The sequence below is a fragment of the Suncus etruscus genome, chromosome 2 (genome assembly GCF_024139225.1).
Source record: "Suncus etruscus isolate mSunEtr1 chromosome 2, mSunEtr1.pri.cur, whole genome shotgun sequence".
NCBI lineage: Eukaryota > Metazoa > Chordata > Mammalia > Eulipotyphla > Soricidae > Suncus > Suncus etruscus.
This window is the reverse complement of record NC_064849.1, coordinates 128,002,829-128,024,607: the sequence shown is the minus strand read 5'-3', so window position 1 is coordinate 128,024,607 and position 21,779 is coordinate 128,002,829. Positions and strand designations below refer to the sequence as shown.

Genomic DNA, 21,779 nt, shown 5'->3' with positions numbered 1-21,779 from the left:
GTTCATGGCCACCTCCAGACCAGAGCAGAACATCACAGAGCCCAAGCACTAGATCTTCATGTCCAAACAGCCAGGTAGAGTCAGAAAGGACCCACAAAGGAAAAAAAGCAACAATATGTCTATAAATATCACACACATTCTACCGTATTTTCCAGAGTATAAGACGACTTTTGAAACAAAAAAAAGTCAACCAAAAACCGGGGGTCATCTTATATGCCGAATATATCCCAAAAAATGTTTCCCAAAAACTGTCTGAATATTGCCACAAAACTAATTTTCCAACTCATCCTGCACCAATCACTGCAAAGCTGCTCAGACCGCCTCTCTAACTCAGCCAATCCAAGCAGGCTTTTTATGCATGCAAATTAGACAATGTTCTGGACCCGAATCTACTCTGTCAAAAGCCTGCTCAGATTGGCCAGAGACAGAGAGGAAGTCTATTACAGTATAACCTTTGAACCTTTGCTTGTTGTGATTGGCTCACTGTGGTACATGAGCACAGGAACGTTCTGTCTGATACAGCGAATGTAGGCCTAAACCTATGTTTTAACTGCAAAAATAGGGGGTCGTCTTATACGCTGGAAAATACGTATATTACACACACATTATATAACAGCATGGTTTTTATTATATAATGCTAACTAAGGTAGAACATTATTAAGAGCAACAAAAAACACTTCTTTTTCAGTAAAATAAAATTTACTCTACAAGAAACAACAAAGAGGAAGACTGAATCTAAATGACCACAGCAGGACATAGAGGCAGCTCAAAGGACAGGAAGCCATATTTGCATTGTGTAAAATGGGGCTTTGATCTCCAACATGACATGGCTGCCACTACTTACAGAATATAATTATGTGGTCAAAAGTGAGACAGGGGGCCGGAGAGATAGCATGAAGGTAAGACATTTGCCTTTCATGCAGAAGGTCATTGGTTCAAATCATGGCATCCCAGATGGTCCCCCGTGCCTGCCAGGAGCGATTTCTGAGCATGGAGCCAGGAGTAACCCCTGAGCATTGTCGGGTGTGACCCAAAAACCAATAAAAAAAAAAAAGAGTGAGACAGATGTGCCCAATAAATTAGACAGACACAAAACAATATGCTAATTTGCATTTTATTTACGTAGGGGAAAACAAGTCTTGTTTTGGGGTCACATGTGGCAGTGCTCAAGGGTTACTCTGGAATCTATACTCAGGAATTACTCCTGGTGGTGCTCTAGGGATCATATAAGATGCAAGGAATCAAATCTGGATAGGATGTTTGTCCTATCCACAATACTATCTCCCAGCCCCAACCTACAGAAATTAAAAGTAAAAATCAATTACCTTTATTTGACCACGGTTTAGAGTAATAGTTTTTCCTAAAGCTGGAATACGTAGTTGTAGAACCGCGCTCAAATATGGGATCATTTTCTTCAACAACACAGGGTCCTTTGGTCCGTAAAACTTCTACAGTTAAACTGAAAGCAAACACTATTAAAAGTACATCCACACATAAAAAAATAAGCTAATAATAAATTATATTCAAACAATTTTATTTTGTAACTTACTTAAGCAGTCATATCAAAATTAAAATAAATATTTAATATGCATATTTTCTAAGAATCTGTTAATTTTCACTTAAATTAGAACTACCAAAAATAATAAATTCCAATTTAAAAGATATGAATATGGGGCCAGAGTGATAACACAGCAGTAGGGCATTTGCTATGCAAGCAGCCAACCCGGATGGACCCAAGTTCAATTCCCAGCATCCCATATGGTCCCTCGAGCCCACCAGGAGTAAATTCTGAGTGCAGAGCCAAGAGTAACACTACTGGGTGTGGCCCAAAAACCAATATATATACACACACATATATATGTATATATATATATGTGTGTGTGTATATATAGCAATATAAAATTTATAAAATTTATTTGAGTAATCTACAAATGTTTATTTCTGCCCACCTCCTTTATTCAGTAATTACTGTCCTAGAAATATAATGATTTTATGTTTTACTTTTCTACACACAATGCAGTAAAATAAGCTCTTTTTTTTTTTTTTTTTTTTTTTTTTGGTTTTTGGGCCACACCCGGTAATGCTCAGGGGTTATTCCTGGCTATGCGCTTAGAAGTTGCTCCTGGCTTGGGGGACCATATGGGACACCGGGGGATCAAACCACGGTCCGTCCAAGGCTAGCGCAGGCAATGCAGGCACTTTACCCTCTAGCGCCACCGCCCGGCCCCGTAAAATAAGCTCTTAACAATTTGAGGCATAAGAATGTTTTTGGCAATACACACCATTGTTCAGGGATTACTCATAGCTCTGCACTAAGGAATCACTCCTGGTACTGCTCAGTGGATCATCTGGGATGCCAGGGCTCAAACTCAGATCAGTCATATGCAAATATCCTACCCACTGTACTATAGCTCCAGCCTGCTTTTAACTATTTAGTAAATATAAAGCCATCATTATAAACTAAGGAAAAACACAGGAAAACATAACTTTTATAGAATGATTACTAACTTATTTTCTATTTTGAAAACTTCAGGGCCCGGAGAGATAGCACAGCGGCGTTTGCCTTGCAAGCAGCCGTCAAGGACCAAAGGTGGTTGGTTCAAATCCTGGTGTCCCATATGGTCCCCCGTGCCTGCCAGGAGCTATTTCTGAGCACACAGCCAGGAGTGACCCCTGAGCACTGCCGGGTGTGGCCCAAAAACCAAAAATAATAATAATAATAATAATAATAATAAATTTTAAAAAAAGAAAGAAAAAAGAAAACTTCATTTGAAGGGTCAGTGTCACAGCATTAACGTAACAGGAGTCTTAATATTTTTAGAGAAACTCAGTCAGAAGATCTGCCAGAATGTTCATACCCTTAGCGTGGGTAGTTAATCAAAAATTCTTGAGGAAGTATTACCAGCAGGCCCACTGAAAAGTCTTTTCCCTCAAGTGTAGATGGCTGGAAGATTCCTGAGAGATCTCTCACCAATAGGCCCACTGAGTCTTCTCCCTCAGTATGGATAATTGAATGAGACGTTCTGTTAATGAAACTGACATTCTGCTTTCTTTACTACAAACATTTACTTTATATATAGTATATGTATACATATATATAAACATTTAATTTATATATATAAATATATATATATACACACTTCCTTCTGCTGTGTGTATATAAGTATATAGTAAAACCTTTCTCATCCTAACATAAGGATTTTTACAGGCAATATAGCCCTGATTAAATTTTTCTTTACCTGGAATACTCAGCTTCAAAAGAACAATTTGTTCTCTTCTTGTCTTTGAACACCATAGCAGTTTGTAACAGAAAGTATTGCTTTGTTTCAGGGACTTCCCCTACACACTTTGAATACCTGCTAAACTAATCAACACTCCAAAAAGGTTTGGCCAGAATAGCATTGGGCTATTAAATTTTACTAGGTATAGGGGCCAGAGAGATAGCACAGTGGTAGGGCATTGCCTTGTAAGTGGCTGACCCAGGACCTAGGTTGGTTCGAATCCCAGCATCCCATATGGTCCCCCTTGCATGCAGCCAACCTAGATTTGATACCCAGCATCTCATATGAACCCTAAAGCCTGCCTGAAGTGATTTCTGAACCATAGAGCCAGGAGTAACACCTGAGCACCACCAGGTGTGGCCCAAAAAACAAACGAAAACTTAAATGAAAACTTGAATACTGACTTCAAGAATCTGAACATTCTCTGATCTAATCTCTGAACAAAGCCTCACTAGAGGACAATGCATGATCATGTCAATAACAATTACCTGTCTAACAATGATATTCACAGATAAAGAAAGATGTAGTATCATTTCCTCAAAGAAACCACAGCATTACTCAGGGTCTGATCAACAATACAGCACATAGGGCTATGATTTGCACACAGTCAATCCAGCTCTGTGCAACTCGGCATTCCAGCTGTTCCCCCAAGCACCACCAAAAATAATTCCTGAGTGCAGAATCACGAGTAAGCCCTGAGTACTAATGGGTGTGGCTAAAAAAATTACAAAAACTAAAATAATCTAACTCTACTTTTCTATTTTCTTTTTTTTTTTTTTTTTTTTTTGGTTTTTGGGTCACACCCGCAGTGTTCAGAGGTTACTCCTTGCTCCACGCTCAGAAATCGCCCCTGGCAGGCTCGGGAGACCATATGGGATGCCAGGATTCGAACCAATGACCTTCTGCATGAAAGGCAAACACCTTACCTCCATGCTATCTCGCCAGCCCCTACTTTTCTATTTTCAATATCCACTAGACTAGGCAAATATAACCATAATAACCTAAGTAAGTGATGGTCAGAGAGATCATACAGTAGGTAAAGCATTTTAACCCAGCTAAACCAAATTCCATCCATAAGATTGCATATGATTCCCTGAGCCCAAACAAGAATGATCTCTGAGCAAAGCAAGGAATAACCCCCTGACCACTGACCAGTGTGACACAAAGACCAAAAGTAAACCAAAAACACAGAATTTATAGTATGCACTCAATTTAGGCCAGAGTGGTGGCACAAGTGGTAGGTCATTTGCACTAACCTAGGAGCAATTTCTGAGTGCATAGCCAGGAGTAACCCCTGAGCGTAACCAAAAAGGTTTGAGGTTTGAGGTGTAGTCCAAAAATCCCTCCCCCCAAAAAAGAACTCAATCTCATTAGAAGCATATTTATTCTCATAAAGCACAATCTTTTTTCTTTATAAACTTACCTTTCTTCATCCAAAATAATTGTACCATCTTCTGCCACTTTTACTCGAGGAACAAGCAGTGGTCCATCATCTGTCTCTTCTTCTATGTCATCATTATCTTCAGTATCAGGAGGACTTTTATTTTCTTGCCTACCAATTGCAAAGATATATTATTTCCTACCAGGAGGAATACTTAAAGAAAAAAATACTTAAAAAAAATACTGGCCACATATCCTTAGATTTTATTTACTAATGCAAATACAACATAAAAATTTGTAAAATACAGCCTATTCTAAAACTAGTTTTCTTTTAAATGTGGATTTTTAAAGATAGTATTATACAAAGATACTATACAGGAAAGGCATAAAAAATATGGAATGGGCCCGAAGAGATAGCACAGTGGCGTTTGCCTTGCAAGCAGCCGATCCAGGACCAAAGGTGGTTAGTTCGAATCCCAGTGTCCCATATGGTCCCCCGTGCCTGCCAGGAGCTATTTCTGAGCAAGACAGCCAGGAGTAACCCCTGAGCAATGCCGGGTGTGGCTCAAAAAACCAAAAAACCAAAAAAAAAAAAAGGAATGACACCATACCTTAATTCTTCCACTATAGTCTTTTTTTCTCTCTGAGTTAGACAAAGAAGTTACTTTTAATCCTACTAGATTAAAAATACTTGAAAGCAAATTCTATACAGTGATAACATTAAACTCAAGAGAGTTGAGGAACAAGTATACGTTAGATAATAATATACTTGCTCCTATATTAAATTTTTATCAGTGGAGGACACAGAGGTATCTCAAATGCCAGTGAACACATGTTTTTTCCTGGTGATTATATGGTTACAGTCACTTCCTATGTGATCTTCTATCTCAAAAGGAGTTTCTAAAGATATATTAATATTCACAGTATAAAAAAGAGGCAAATTGTACCCCCCCAAAAAAATATCTCCAGCCAACAAAACTATATTTGTTGCAGGATAGTATATGAAATGCTCAAAGTGAAAGTAAAATAAGAAACAGGCCAGAGGGCCTGGAGAGATAGCACAGCGGCGTTTGCCTTGCAAGCAGCTCGATCCAGGGCCAAAGGTAGTTGGTTTGAATCCCGGTGTCCCATATGGTCCCTCATGCCTGGCCAGGAGCTATTTCTGAGCAGACAGCCAGGAGTAAACCCCTGAGCATGGCCGGGGGTGTGGCCCAAAAACCAAAAAAAAAAAAAAAAAAAACAGGCCAGAGCGATAGCACAGTGGGTGGGCACTTGCCTTGCACTCAGCCAACTGGGTTCAATTCCCGACATTCCATATGGGCCGTCATATGGAGGAAGAACTTGTCCTTACATGGAGTAAACCCCTAGGCTCACTCTCCCATCACTGTATATGGGACCCCAAGCACTGCCAACTGTGATACCTGAGCAGAGCCAGGAGTAATCCCTGGGCAACCCCCAGCTATAGTTAAATGTCCAAATTTTAAAAAGGGGGCAGGGGGCCGGTAGTGACAGCACAGCTGTAAGGCGTTTGCCTTGCACGAAGCCAACACAGGACGGACCCTGGTTCAAATCCCAGCATCCCCATGTCCACCCAAGCCTGCCACAAGCGACTTCTGAGCACAGAGCCAGGGAGTAACTCCTGAGCACAGAATGGGTGTGACCACTCCCAAAAAAAAGAGGTCAAGATTTCCTGACTTTTTGCTCCTTTTAAAATGTGTAGTACTATGCAAATATATCATTGTTTTTAAATAATGGCCCTTTTAAATTCTAAAAGCTTTAATTTAAAATCTAAAATATGGGCCAGGAGCACAGTTAATAGGGCATTTGCCCTTGCAACTCACTGATCTAGGACGGACCGGGTTCGATCCCCCTGCGTCCATATGGTCCCCCCAAACCAGAAGTGATTTCTGAGCACATAGCCAGGAGAAACCCCTGAGCGTCACCCGGCCCAAAAACCAAAAAATAAATAATAAGTAATCAAGTAAATAAAATCTAAAAATATGTAATACAAAAAGGTGTGGGACTCTCATTTTACTTTTTATCTGGAAGTAACTCTTTTCTTGCTAGTGGATCTATTTAAAATCCCTGGCGAGAGCCATAAGTACAGTGGGGTAGACACTTGCCTTTACAATACAATAGCCCCACCCAGGTTTAATCCCTGCATGCCATGTGGTCCCCTGAAATCCTGCAGGAGTGGTCCCTGAGCACAGAGCCAGGCCTATCACCATGAGACACTGCCAGATGTGGCAAATAAAAAATATAAATAAGAAGAATAAAATATTCCTGGCTGGAGTAACTAGTACTTGACTTGAATGCAGTCAAACCAACCTAGGGTCAATACTCTGGAACATCATAAAGAACCCCCAAGCCTACTAAGAGTGAGCCCCGGAGCATAGACTAGGAATAAGTCCCTAAGGTGCAAACCCATATGTAAAAAAATAAATCCAGAATGGGGGTAAGTGGTAGAAATGTCTGCTTTACCGACACATGACTGAAAAGCTAAACCTGGCACTCCCATCCCATCTTGCCAACTGTGATCCCAACCAATAGCACCAAATCAAGTGTGCAATCCCAACACATCACCATGAAATGCAAGAGACCCTGACAGGCACAATACACAGGCAATGACACTGGCAAGGCAAGAGAAGGGAGGCTTTTTTTTTTTTTTTTTTTTTTTTTTGGTTTTTTTTTTGGGCCACACCCGGTGACGCTCAGGGGTTACTCCTGGCTATGCGCTCAGAAGTCGCTCCTGGCTTGGGGGACCATATGGGACGCCGGGGGATCGAACCGCGGTCCGTCCGAGGCTAGCGCAGGCAAGGCAGGCACCTTACCTTTAGCGCCACCGCCCGGCCCCGGGAGGCTTTTTTTAATGCATCTGTATTATTATAATAATTATTACTATTATTATTATTATTATTATTCACACCATCAAATTACATTCAGAATTGAATAAGATGAGAAGCTTACTCTCTTGTCTGAACTGTTGTCACCGACTTTTCAGTTCTCTTTTCTTGCTCCAGTGAAGAACTATTAAACACAAGTAACAGTGTATTTTTTAATAAATACTTAAATTACATATTGTCAATTCTATAAAAAGTCAAAAAGAAAACTTTTATTAGTGATACAAACCATAACTCCATAGTACTCCAGTCCAGCAATGAATTTTTCAGGCAAAAAATTATACATATTGGAGATACATTTTGCCATTTGCATACAGCTAACTTTTGAATCTCAAGCACCCTCAAAAATCACAGGAATGAGCCCTAAACAATGCCATGAATGGTTCCGAAAACAAAAACAAACATAACAAGGGACCACTGAGACATCTCAAAGAACTGGGTATGGAAATCCATATTTGAAGAATATTTGAAATAACTCAAAGTGCTTTGTATATGGAAGCCCCAGGTTTGATCCCAAGCACCAAATGGTCTTGAGGCAACTGCCAGGAGCAACCCTATGCCTATCACACGTGGAAGTAGTAAGGCCTAAACATGGGGTACCTAGGGTATTCCCCACAAAACCACCCAAAACATCATCATCGGTACAAATAATTTGTTAAGGTCCTAGTAAGAGAACACTTTTTACTGTCTCATTCCTCAGTGAAAAGTGTTCCTAGGATCTAGACATAAGTAAAATGGGGCTGTTTCCAACTTCAAGAAGTCAAACAACTCAACCTCAGTTTCTGGAGTCAGGGAGATGGGATCCAAAAGCTGAAAATATGGGGCCGGGGCACGGTGGCGCTGAAGGTAAGGTGCCTGCCCTTGGCCTGCGCTAGCCTTGGACGGACCACAGTTGGATCCCCGGTGTCCCATCTGGTCCCCCAAGCCAGGAGCAACTTCTGAGCACATAGCCAGAAGTAACCCTGAGCGGTTACCAGGTGTGGCCCAAAAAACCCAAAAAAAAAAAAAAAAAAAGCTGATAATATGTTTCAAATGCAAGAGTCCTGGGTATGATCAATGGGCACTTACCATTTTCCACGCCCTGCTGGGAATAAACCAAGTCCAGACATAAAGGATAAACATCCCTCCAAAACACACAAAAAATAAAGTGAAACTAACCTTAAGGGCTGGGGGCCCGAGAGGTGGCTACTAGAGATAAGGTGTCTGCCTTGCAAGCGCTAGCCTAGGATGGACCACGGTTCAATCCCCAAGCATCACATATGGACCCTTCAAACCAGGGGCAATTTCTAAGCACATAGTCAGGAGTAACCCCTGAGCATCATACAGGTGTTGCTCCCCCCCCCCAAAAAAAAAAAAGAAACCTTAAGAGCTGATCCTTCCTTCAATGAGGCCAAAGTCATTTTGGACCTAAAAAAGCTATTCTCACAATATAAGGTTTACCAAAAACCCTGGGCCATCCAGGCTACCTTTGATGAAAGCTTTCTTCTTAACCCATTTACTGAAAAATAGACAATATATTTAATAGAAGGGCCAAAATAAAAATTGTATAAGTCTCTTCAGGTAACATTATGGTATTCAAAAAGAGAAAATGGAATCTTGATTATAGAAAAACTATTTAGTTGGTTTTTCTTAATCCAATTAATATGAAAAATAAAACCTTTATGCTCTTTCTTTTTTGTGGGGGGTCACACCAGAATGCTCCAGGGTTTACTCCTGGCTCTACTGCTCAAAATTGCGCTCCTGGCAGGCTCAGGGGACCATATGGGATGCCAGGATTCGAACCACTGCCCTTTCCACATGCAAAAGCAAACGCCCCACCTCCATGCTATCTCTCGGCCCAACCTTTTTGTTCTTAATACTGGACCACCCCCAGTGGTGCTCAGCGTTCACCAGGTTACACCCAAGGATCCTTGGTGGACCATGCCAGTGCTGAAGACCAAACTCAGGGATTCACACATGGCAAACGTGCCTCACCATTGAGCCCATCTCCTAGACCCCAGGAAACATATGCTATGTCTCAGAAGCAAACTACCATTTATCCTCCCAAGAAAGCAGTTACTTGAAATTCCTACTTTTCCTATAAAATTACATAAGCGCTGGACTAGACAGACAGCTTACAACGGTCTTACTACACGCACTTGATCCAGGGCATTTAAGTGGTCCCCAGAGCACTGAGCAGAAGTAGCCTTGAGACCAGAAAGGAGTAACCAAAAATAAACAAGTTCTACTAAAAAAGAACATCAACATATGTGCTATAAAATTTTGTCATGATGCTTTTAGAAGATAAAAGCCTGGGGCCCAGAGAAATCGCTACAGCGGCGTTTGCCTTGCAAGCGACCGATCCCGGACCTAAGGTGGTTGGTTCGATATCCCGGTGTCCCATATGGTCCCCCGTGCCTGCCAGGAGCTACTTTCTGAGCAGATAGCCTGGAGTAACCCCTGAGCACTGCCTCCGGGTGTGGCCCAAAACCAAAAAAAAAAAAAAGATAAAAGCCTGTACCACGGAGCTGGCTGAGATAGCATGGAGGTAAAGCGGTTTGCCTTTCATGCAAGAGGTCATTGTCGGTTCGAATCCCACCCAGCGTCCCTATGGATCCCACGTGCCTGCCCAGGAGCAATTTCTGGAGCATGGAGCCAAGGTAGTAACCGCCTGAGCACTGCCCGGTGTGGACCCAAAAACCACAAAAAAAAAAAAAAGCCTGTACAGAAGAGTGATACAACTCTCTCTCCTCTCATCTCTATCTCCTATCCTCTCTCCTCTCTCCTCTCTCTCCTCTCTCTCTCCTCTCTCACTCTCTCTCTCTCTCTCTCTCTCTCTCTCTCTCTCCTCTCTCTCCCTCTCTATCTCTCTCTCTCTCCTCTCTCTCCTCTCTCTCTCTCTCTCTCCTCATCTCCCTCTCTCTTCTCTCTCTCTCTCTCTCATTAACACACACACTTTGATTTCTTTGATTTTTGGGATCACACCCGGCAGCGCTTAGGGGTTACTCCTGGCTCTGCACTGAGAAATCGCTCCTGGCAGGAATGGGGGACCACATGGGATGCCGGGATTCGAACCATCATCCATCCTGGATCGGCTGCTTGCAAGGCAAATGCCCTACTGCTGTGCATCTCTCTGGCCCTGGAGAGGCATCTTAATGCCTTGAAGTATCAGATACCCACCCCCCCCCCAAAAAAAAAAAAAAACCGTGAATATTATTTTAACAATGTAATAAAACTAGTATTTAAGAGCCAGAGAGTTAGTACAACAGTAGGGTGTTTGCCTTGCATGTTTCCAATCAAGGACAGACATTAGTTCAAATCCCAGCATCCCATATATGTGGTCCCCTGTGCCTGCCAGGAGGGATTTCTGAGCGCAGAGCCAGGAATAACCCCAGAGAGCCACCAGGTGTGACTCAAAAACGAGAGAGAGAGAGAGAGAGAGAGAGAGAGTGAGAGAGAGAGAGAGGAGAGAGAGAGAGGAGAGAGAGAGAGAGAGAGAGAGAGAGAGAGAGAGAGAGAGAGAGAGGAGAGAGAGAGAGAGAGAGAGAGAGGAGAGAGAGAACTAGTATTTAAATCACATGTGTAAAGAAATCAAAATAAAATAAAATTTACTTACGCCATTGGATTGTTATCTGGCAGATAATATATGAAGTCTCTCATGGTCATTTTTGAACGATCTGGAGGCCCCTGACTTTCACTTATGGCATACTTGTTTTTCCACTGTTTCTAGAAACACAAGAAACACAATAAAAATGTAGGTAACCTAAACTTTAATAATCTAAATTCAAAGGGGCCTGTTACACTGGCAGGCCAGGAGGCAAAGAGTGGTGGGATAGGATGCACTCTAGGTCCACTGATGGAGAGAGGTTGACACTGGTGTTGGAAAGGGCCCTGACTCATTGTATATCTGAAATTCAACTATGAAGGAATCTGTAGATCACAACTGTTTCAATAAAGCAAAAAAAATTTTTTAATGTAGGTACAAAATAAAAATCACTATCACCCCAAAAAATGTTTAGTAAGCTCATAGTTCCTCTTAATTAGTTTGCTTACAAAACAGGATATTCAATAAACATGAGAAATGTCCCTTTAACAGAAATTATGGGGGGGGGGGGGCCATCATGGTAGCACATTGGTAAGATGTTTGCCTTGCACACAGCTGAACCAGGACGAACAAACACAGGTTAGATCCCCGGCATCCCATATATATCCCAAGACTGCTAGGAGCAATTTCTGAGCACAGAACCAGGAATAACCCGAGTGTGCCAGGTATGACCAAAAAAAAAAAAAATTACAAAGAATAAAACCACTTTGTTGGATATATTTTTCTTGTTTGGGGGCCACACCCAGACACAGTCAGGGGTTCAGCAATTGCCCCTAGTAGGCTCAGATGGGATGCCTGGAATCAAACCATGGTTGGCTGCATGTAAGGCAAACACACTACCTGCTATGCTATTGCTCTGGCCCCTGTCTTTTTATTTTATTTAATTTTCACAGTATATGTGAGTATGTAGAAAATTATTTGTGTGGGCTGGAGAGATAGGGCAATAGTCTGGCACGTGGTCAACTTTGTTCAGTCCCTAGAAACCCCATATTGTCCACCAAGTCCCAACAAGAGTAGAGTACAGAGCTAGGGATAAACCTTTAGCTGGGTGTAGCCCAAAAACAACAAAAAACAAAATTAAAAAAGAAAGAAAACTCATTTGTGGGGCCAAAGAGATAGCATGGAGGTACAGCATTTGCCTTGCATGCAGGACAATGGCTCTAATCCCAGCATCCCATATGGTCCCCTGAGCCTGCCAGAAGTGATTTCTGAGCATAGAGCAGGAGTAACCCCTGAGCACTGCCGGGTGTGACCCAAAAACCAAACAAAACAAGAAAACTTATTTGTGGCCTATTATAACATAAAATAAAAATGTAGGTAAGCAAAAAGACATCAACATCATGAGAAAACAGCCTACGAAGTCCACAGTTCTTTTTTTTTTGTTTTGTTTTTTTCTCTTTTTTTTCTTTTTTTTTTTCTGGCCACACCCATTTGATGCTCAGGGGTTACTCCTGGCTAAGCCCCTGGCTTGGGGGGACCATATGGGACGCCGGGGGATCAAACCGCGGTCATTCCTTGGCTAGCGCTTGCAAGGCAGACACCTTACCTCTAGTGCCACCTCACCGGCCCCAACACAGTTCATAATTATTCTGCTTACCAAAAGGGATTTTCAATAATTTCATTTATTTTTAAATAAATTATTAGATTGAATCACCGATATACAATTACAAAGTTGTTCATAATGATATACATTACAAAATTGTTCTTCATAATAAGTTTAAGTCATGCAATGTCCAACACCCTTCACCAGTAGACATTTCCTACCACCTACGTCCCCATTTCCCATATACTTTGGGTTTTTTTGGGTTGTTTTTGGTTTTGGTTTTTTTGGTTTTTTTGGTTTTTGGGTCACACCCGGCAGTGCTCAGGGATTACTCCTGGCTCTGCGCTCAGAAATCACTCCTGGCAGACTTGAGGGACCATATGGGATGCTAGGATTCAAACCACCGTCCTACCTGTGTTGGTCGCATGCAAGGCCAACACCCTACCACTGTGTTATCTATCCAGTCCCAGGCAAGTATATTTTTCTTGTCTCTGTCTCTCTACCTTTTTGACACTATGATCACTATGATTTGCAATACTGTTAATGAAAGGGTATCACGATGTCCTTTCAACACCCAGTTCTTATCCAGAATGATCTTTTTTTTTTTTGGGGGGGGGGGGGCCATACCCGGTATTGCTCAGGAGTTACTCCTGGCTATGTGCTCAGAAATTGCTCCTGGCTTGGGATACCATATGGGATGCCAGGGGATCGAACCGCAGTCCATCCTAGGCTAGCACAGGCAAGGCAAACACCTTACCGCTCCGCACCACCGCTCCGGCCCCTGGATTGATCATTTTTAACCATTGTCATGGTGATTGTTCTCTACCATAACTGCACCCCCTGTTCTTTGTGGTAAGCTTCTTACCAAGACTGGTCCTCCTGGCCCTCATCTCTACTGACGTTGAGAATTATTATCATACTATCTTGCTTTTTTTTATATCCCACAAATGAGTATAATCATTCTATGTCTATCCCTCCCCCGACTCATTTGGCTCAGCATAATACTATACATGTCCATCCACATATAAACAAATAAAAAAAGACACTGTACAAAGATAAAAATGCTACCATATGACTGGGCATAGAAGACGACCCCCTACTTTTCCTGTTAAAATATAGGGTTTGGGCTACATTCGCCATATTAAGACTACCTCTCTCTCTCTCTCTCTCTCTTTTTTTTTTTTTTTTTTTTGGTTTTTAGGTCACACCCCGCGGTGCTCAGGGGTTACTCCTGGCTGTCTGCTCAGAAATTGCTCCTGGCAGGCACGGGGGACCATATGGGACACCGGGATTCGAACCAACCACCTTTGGTCCTGGATCGGCTGCTTGCAAGGCAAACGCTGCTGTGCTATCTCTCCGGGCCCAGACTACCTCTCTTTTAATGCACATCAAATGGAAATTAAAAAACCTAAGAGAAAAAGAGTAAAACCCTCAAAGGTTAATAGTATATGTTTAATAAAGCTAGACTTTTACATTTGTCATTTGTAGTGAGTGACTGTGATTTTTTAATTATGATCTACATTGAGAGCAGGAAGAGGGAGCTCCTCCAAGAACAGCTGGCTGAACTGCTGTCACTACCCGCAAAACGAAGTATGCACCAGACGTGGCTTTTGGCTTTCCTGGTGCAGTGCCTAATTTTCCTCCCAAGAAATATCTGCCAGAAGGCCCGTTTGAAGAAGTCAATCATTGCCCTTTTTTTTTTTTTTTTTTTGGTTTTTGGGTCACACCCATTTGACGCTCAGGGGTTACTCCTGGCTATGCGCTCAGAAATCGCCCCTGGCTTGGGGGGACCATATGGGACGCCGGGGATCGAACCGCAGTCTGTCCTACGCTAGCGCTTGCAAGGCAGACACCTTACCTCTAGCACCACCTTCCCAGCCCCCAATCATTGCCTCTTACATGGATCACTGGCGATATTTCTGTCATACTTCTTACTTTGGTAGCGACTTAACATTTTCCTTTTAATTCATTTCTGCAATACTACAGAAATTCGGCCTTAGCTATCCTGCAGTCATTAAAGGAATTTCAGTACCAAAGCAAGCTGCTAGAAGTTCCTGGCTGGCTTAGTATATCTGCAATTCAAAGTCCAGCCAGCTACCTCTCTTCCTGTCAGCTTTTTTTTTTTATTTCATAAGGCCAAGTCAAAACATAGCATCTTCAAGACAATGGTCTTCTCTCCCTGCCTTTGAGCACAACAGCAGAATGATTTCTGTCTCAGGGACTCTCCCTGTCACTTTGAATTAGGCTATTTTACTAGGTATAATTCTGTACCCCTTTCTTTAGTGTTATTCTCTATTACCAGATGATAGGAAGTGGGTCTTACCCCCTAGCTAGAATACTATTTCCCTCAGGTTAAGAATATTTGTTATCAGGAGTAAACCAGGATTTTCTGCTATCCCTTAATTTACATCAGTAATGACACCTAGGGCCAGGAACTTCTATGATATGTAAGAGTTCAGTCTTCCTTTTATCCTCTAACTCCTAACTGAAACCTATTCTATTCTAAGGTTACAAACCACCTAAAGCTATGTGTATTTGTTCTAAAATCAAACAATGTACATTGCATATTCCTTTCATGTTATGACTGCCTCTTTTTTCCCTTTATATACTCCCTTGCCTGAAGATTAAATTTGTCACACTCCTGCCAGAGATGTGTTGACCCCACACATACTGTGTGTGGTATCATTATTTCATATTTCATATTCGTCCGCTTCGTGTTCCCACTTATTCCCAGTAAGGATTTACGGACCCCACTAAGGTCTTGCCTGTGGATGCAGCACACCCGCAGAAAACTGCAGTGATTAATAGGACAGCTAGCGGGAGACAGCGTGCCTCTTCTGTGTCCCATAAAAGCTGAACAGAGGACTGAGCACCAGAAAGCCTGATGCCTGTGACTGGATGGGATGCAGCGCTCGTTAACTCAGATCCTCTGTGTGCCCTGAAAGATTAATCAGAACAAGCAGTGGACTGAAGCTGCACCTGGAAGCTGCACGGAATGAGCAGTAAGAGGGGGGCAGATCACTTGTCTCTGAAGCTAGCATAAGCTTCAGCATGCTGTATACCAGCATATAAGACAACCCTGACTTTTAAGACGCTTTTCATGGGATATCATCTTATGCGCCAGAAAATACGGTATTTGTTTTTGCATCTACAAATGAAAATATCACAGATATTTACATCTCCTGTAAATATCTTACTCATATATAAACTGAAGTGATAGAACAGTGGATAGGGAGCTTGCCTTTAATACTGCCAAGCCAGGTTCAATTCAAGCATCCAATATGGATCCCTGAGCCTGGCAGGAGTGACCCCTGAGCACCACTAGGTGTGGCCCAAAATCAAAATAAATAAATAAGTGCTCGCTTCAGCAGCACATATACTAAAATTGGAATGATACAGAAAAGATTAACATGGCCCCTATGCAAGGATGGCATGCAAATTTGTGAAGCGTTCCATATTTTTTAACCTTTTAAATGGATGAAAATGTAACAATAAAAAATTAAATAAATAAATAAACAGAAAGATAGCATCTAGGAGTCAAAATTCTGACTTTTCTTCCTTACTTTCTCTTTTCTCAGTTCTTCTTTTAACATTTCTCTCAGTTTCTGGGCTTTATATATCCGGTATCTATCTGAGCATGGTTGTTTCTCTGTTGTAGGAACAGGATTTGGCGCTGGAGCTTCAGGATTAACTGCAGACAAGGGCTGAGGTTCTGAAGGAACACTGACATTAGGCTTAACTGGACTAGAAATACTTGATACTCGTTTTCTTCTCTGTGAAACAATAGAGGAAGATTTACTGGATTCTTCAACATCATTCTCACCATCAGTCTTCTCATCACTGTTGAAACTGAAAAAAAAAAAGGCATATTTATGGATCTACATTTAAATATCCTAGTTTTCTACCTATTCTGTCAAAAAATCTAAACAAGTCTCATTATTTTAATATTTTGTTGTTGTTTTGTTTTGTTTTGTATTTAGGCCACACCCTGTGGCACTCAGGGGCTATTCCTGGCTCTGTGCACAGAAATCGCTCCTGGCAGGCACAGGGGACCATATGGGATGCCAGGATTCAAATCACCATCCATCCTGAATTGGCTGCGTGCAAGTCAAATGCCCTACCGCTGTGCAGATGCCTTACTGCTCCGCGCCACAGCTCCATCCCCCCAATAGAGAAATTTTTATTTACTAAGTTTATCATTCTTGGGGCCAGAGAGATAGCATGGAGGTTAAGGCATTTGCCTTGTATACAGAAACATGGTGGTTCGAATCCCGGTATCCCATATGGTTCCCCGAGACTGCCAGGAGCAATTTCTGAGCGTAGAGCCAGGAGTAGCCCCTGAGCGCTGCCAGGTGTGACCCAAAAACCAAAAAAAAAAAAAAAATTCTCTCCATCATTCCTATTAACATCTTCCTGAATATATCTAAATTATTGGTATTTATAAAAAAATTATGTAAATTATTGGCATTTATAGAGAAGATTTTATTGGACTATCCTGGCATATAGTTACAAAGCTAAAATATTATTAAGTGTCAAGTGTAAAAGTTCTAACACCAAACCTTTCACTAGTGTCTGCAATCCTCCAACAATGTCCTCAGTTTCCCTACTGCCCCCCCAGCCAGCCACTAGGGCAGACACTTTTCCCTTTCCCCATTGTGCTGTTGTGTTCCCTTCCTTAAATTAGCTCCCACTCCCACCCTAGAGGCAAACAATTCTCCTGATCTTCATTTCTATTGCCTTTGAGCCTTTGTTATTCCCCTATGAAGTTTCTATATATTCCACATATTAGGAAGATTATTCTGAATCCTTCTTTGACTAACATCTCTCAACATACTAATGATTTATTTTAAGCATGAAATTCATGAAATCAAACATATAGAACTTCAAAGCTTTGAAGTATTTGCATTGCACTTTTTGAAGATACACATCTAAATACACATCTAGATAAAGTTCTCAAATCTTTTTTATTTGGGGGGGGTCCACACCTGGCAGTGCTCAGGATTTTTTCCTGGCTCTGTGCTCAGAAATTACTCCTGGTAGGCACGGGGGACCATATGGGACGCCAGGATTCGAACCGATGACCTTCTGCATGAAAGGTAAACGCATTACCTCCATGCTATCTCTCCGGCCCAAAGTTCTCAAATCTTAATCTGCATGAAACAGCTATCATTTTTGTTGTCAGCAACTTCAATAGCTATCAAAACTAACTTTTTAGTTAAAAACAAAACTACTCAGACACTACAAATCACATATTTGATATAGTTCAAAGTTAAATATAAATATTATAGAAATTATCTGAAAGTAAATTGTTAAAAGGTTTAAGTTAATAAAAAACAATCTATTTTTCACATATCTTAATTCAGTTATACATAAGTTTCGTGTAATATTAGACAATTCCTAAGCTTTAATAACTTTTACATGAAACTAGAAAGATAGGACAGTGGGTAAGGCACTTGCTAATTTAATGCAGTAGACCTGGGTACCCCATGTGGTCATGAGCCCAACCAAAATTGAACCCTGGGACCAGAGAGATAGCATGGAGGTAAAAGTGTTTGCCTTGCATACAGAAGGATGGTGGTTCAAATCGCAGCATCCCATATCTGAGCATAGAACCAGAAGTAACCCCTAAGCACTGCTGGGTGTGACCCAAAAATCAAAACCAAAAACCAAAAAAAAACAAAGATCCCTAAGCACCAGGTATAAGCCCTGATGCTTTAGATGTGCCCCCCCCCCCAATTAAAGTCTCCCATTTAAATTCTCATGGGTTAGAGCACATGCTTAGTATGCAGAATCCCAGGCATGGGCCCCCAGCAACCCAGATGTAGCCACACAATTATCTAATTTAATAAGTTCTTATCTATGTTATACAATTACCTTAAATGCATACGGACAAAAAATAAAATATTCCAGTTTTATAGCTGCAACTAAGGACTTAACTTAGTAGTAGAGTACTTGCCTTTACTATGTGAAAAGGGTTGAAATCCCTCACAACAAAAGAAAAAAAAATCCAACTGCAAAGGACCCACCAAAAAAAAAGCATGCTTAAGAAAAAAAAAAGGTAGGGGGCTGGTGAGGTGGCGCTAGAGGTAAGGTGTCTGCCTTGCAAGCGCTAGCCAAGGAAGGACCGCAGTTCGATCTCCCAGCGTCCCATATGGTCCCCCCAACCCAGGGGCAATTTCTGAGCGCTTAGCCAGGAGTAACCCCTGAGCATCAAACAGGTGTGGCCCGAAAAACAAAAAAGAACAACAACAACAAAAAAAAAGGTAGGGGGTCAGAAAATTGGATAGGGTTCTTGCTTGTACCTGATTGGCCTGCGTTTGATCCCAAGCTCTGCCAGAAGTGATCCCTTGGCACAGAACCAAGAGTAAGCCCTGAGTACCACTAGGTATAGTCCATGAACCAATAAAAAGTGTCATCTCTAAGAAAACAAGTATTTGGCTAGTTGAAATATCTCTAAATTACAAATTGAATAATTTATTTAAATTATGCAGTGTGCTGGGCAGAGAGATAGCATGTAGATGGGGCGTTTGTCTGGCATGCAGAAGGATGGTGGTTCGAATCCCAGCATCCCACAGGTCCCCCAAGCCTGCCAGGAGCCTTTCTGAGCGTAGAGCCAGGAGTAATCCCTGAGCACTGCCAGGTGTGATCCAAAAACCAAAAATAAATAAATAAATAAATTATGCAGTGTCAGGGGACCTTTCCATTTTGGGAGAAATTTTCAAACAAACTTGGAAAACACTAAGCAACACTAAGCTAACAAAATAAAATAACAAAATATACCAAGTAGCAGTTAGGTTCAGGGCAACAAGCCAACATAAAAGAAACTCAATTTTCTCCATTTAGACATATCACCATATCATTTCACTGTCATTTGACTGGCAGGATTTGTATTGCCACTTCTAGGCGGCAAGTACCATAGAGCCTGGGAGAGCTGCTGAATACAAATTACATACTCCTGGCATATGTAGTATAGAAAGAGGTTATAAACTGTCCAACTTGCCTTGTCTTTCATTACTTGGCTCTGTCACATGTATTTGATTCATCTTGTTTGGGGGTTTTGCTTTATATCTCCAGCCCCATCAGAGTTATTTTAAACAAGAGATATTTTCCCCTAGATAATTATTCTGCCTGTCCTATGCCAGGTCGATTCTAAGTTATCTCTAAACTAACTCTACAATAGTACTCTCAAGCCAGTAACAATATCATCATCATCCCCATTTTACAGATGAGTCAACTCTGCCAGGACAAAGTCTTAAGTTGTCAAAGGCAGCAGAAGAATCCTGATTCCAAACTTATGGACCATGACACATGCTTTTTTCCGCTTAGAAAGCTTGGTCACCATCGTTAATGGGGCACACTTTCGAGTCAAAGCCAGGGACCTGACTTGACATCCGCAGAGCTAAAATCACACGCGCTTTTTTTTAAAAACAGAAAGAAATGCTTTTGAAAACGGTTGAAAAGACTTGTCCCGGCAAAATACTACTTCCCCAAGATCGGAAACTAGGGGAGTCTCTTTAATATACCTGGTGGGGGGGAGCATATTCTTCAGTCTCCTAAGACCCGATTCCACCCGCCCACCCCTGGAATCCGGGGTGTCCTCTCCCCTCCCCGAGAATCTCCCCAACAATCCACACTTGCCACATGTGGATGTGGTGGGAGTAACAAATGCACTTGGGGGGGGGGGGGCTGTAGATAACATGGAGGGAGGGCGTTTGCCTTGCAATGCAGAAGGACGGTGGTTCGAATCCCGGCATCCCATATGGTACCCCGAGCCTGCCAGGAGCGATTTCTGAGCATAGAGCCAGGAGGAACCCCTGAGCGATGCCGGGTGTGACCCAAAAACCAATAAAGTTGAATTAAATTAAGTTTAAAAAAAGATGCACTAGAAATGCTCAGAGCAAATCAAGGTAAAGTTCCCGGGCTCAGCTTCGAGGAGACAAATAAAATGCTCCCCCAAGCACACACCCCCTTACCTGCGACTGGGCGCTTTTTCCTGGGGCTCGGTTCCCCCGACATCCCCCGGCGCCACCTCTTCGGGCTCAGGGGGCTTCGGGGCGGAGGGCGCGGCGGGCTCGGGGGGCTTGGGAGTCTCGGGTGCCCGCGGCGCGCTGGAGGCGGCGGAGCCCCGGGCGCCCACACTAGGCCTGACATTGGGCTTCACGCTCAGGCGTGCCCGGCGGAACATGGCGGAGCCAGGGGGGGCCCGGGAGGCTCAGCCCCCCGAGCCCCGTCCGCGAGCCCCGCGAGAGAGGCTTCTGGCTAGTCAGCCCTCCGAGCCCCGCGGAGCGGCCCCGCCCGCCCGGCCCGCGGCTACCGCAGCTTCACGCCGCCGCCACCGCCTCCGGCCTCCCGCCACCGCCTCTTCTTCATGACCCTGCTTCAGCGCAGCTCAGTTTCCCGGCGCCTCCCTCCCCCGCCCGCACAGGGCGCCCGGGATTTGCGTCATCCGCGAGCGACGCGCCGTGACGTCAGACGCACGGCGCCGGCGCCCTGGGAACTGTCAAACTAAGGGCGCCAGTCGGGCTCGGCTCTTTCGCCTCGGAGAAACCCACAGGGACCCGGAGGCAGCCGCCTTCTTGTTCAGCCTCAGTGTTGGCCGGAACTGTTTAAAAAAAAAAAAATCACTCAGTGGTTTTGTTTTAAACAGGTCTTTAGCGCATTGCCGGGGCGCATAGATTCTACTTGGTGGGTTTTAGAGCCGTAGTACAGCAAGCAGGGCTCTTGGCTTGCACGGGGCCAACTCTTGACTCCGGTTCGACCTCCAGCATCCCACCCAGTCCTCGAGCCCCGCCAGGAGAGAGGCCTTAGAGCAGAGACAGGAGAAAATTTTGAGCACCGCTGGGTGGAGAAAAAACAATCTTAATTCTAAATTGAGTCGGAGAGGGATTAGAAAATCTGGTAAAGAAACTGCTCATGGTCGGGGTCGGAGAGATAGCACAGCGGCGTTTGCCTTGCAAGCAGCCGATCCAGGACCTAAGGTGGTTGGTTCGAATCCCGGCGTCCCATATGGTCCCCCGTGCCTGCCAGGAGTAACCCCTGAGCACCGCCTGGTGCGGCCCAAAAACCAAAAAAAAAAAAGAAAAGAAAAGAAA

At 43.0% G+C, this 21,779-nt stretch overlaps 1 protein-coding gene and 1 non-coding gene across 2 annotated transcripts in view; one reads left to right on the top strand and one right to left on the bottom strand.

Moving 5' to 3' along the window:
• Window positions 1–20,932, bottom strand: part of BDP1 (B double prime 1, subunit of RNA polymerase III transcription initiation factor IIIB) — a 100,798-nt gene extending 79,866 nt beyond the window's left edge. The window contains 6 exon segments of the mRNA XM_049769072.1: window positions 1,326–1,459; window positions 4,705–4,833; window positions 7,629–7,688; window positions 11,157–11,266; window positions 16,251–16,536; window positions 20,661–20,932. Of these exon segments, the coding sequence (XP_049625029.1) occupies window positions 1,326–1,459; window positions 4,705–4,833; window positions 7,629–7,688; window positions 11,157–11,266; window positions 16,251–16,536; window positions 20,661–20,872 (931 nt within the window). The 5' untranslated portion in view covers window positions 20,873–20,932.
• LOC126002159 (U6 spliceosomal RNA) lies at window positions 16,043–16,149 on the top strand. The gene has a single exon (XR_007492932.1). It is a non-coding gene; the product is annotated as a U6 spliceosomal RNA (small nuclear RNA).
• Window positions 20,933–21,779: the final 847 nt, after the last annotated feature.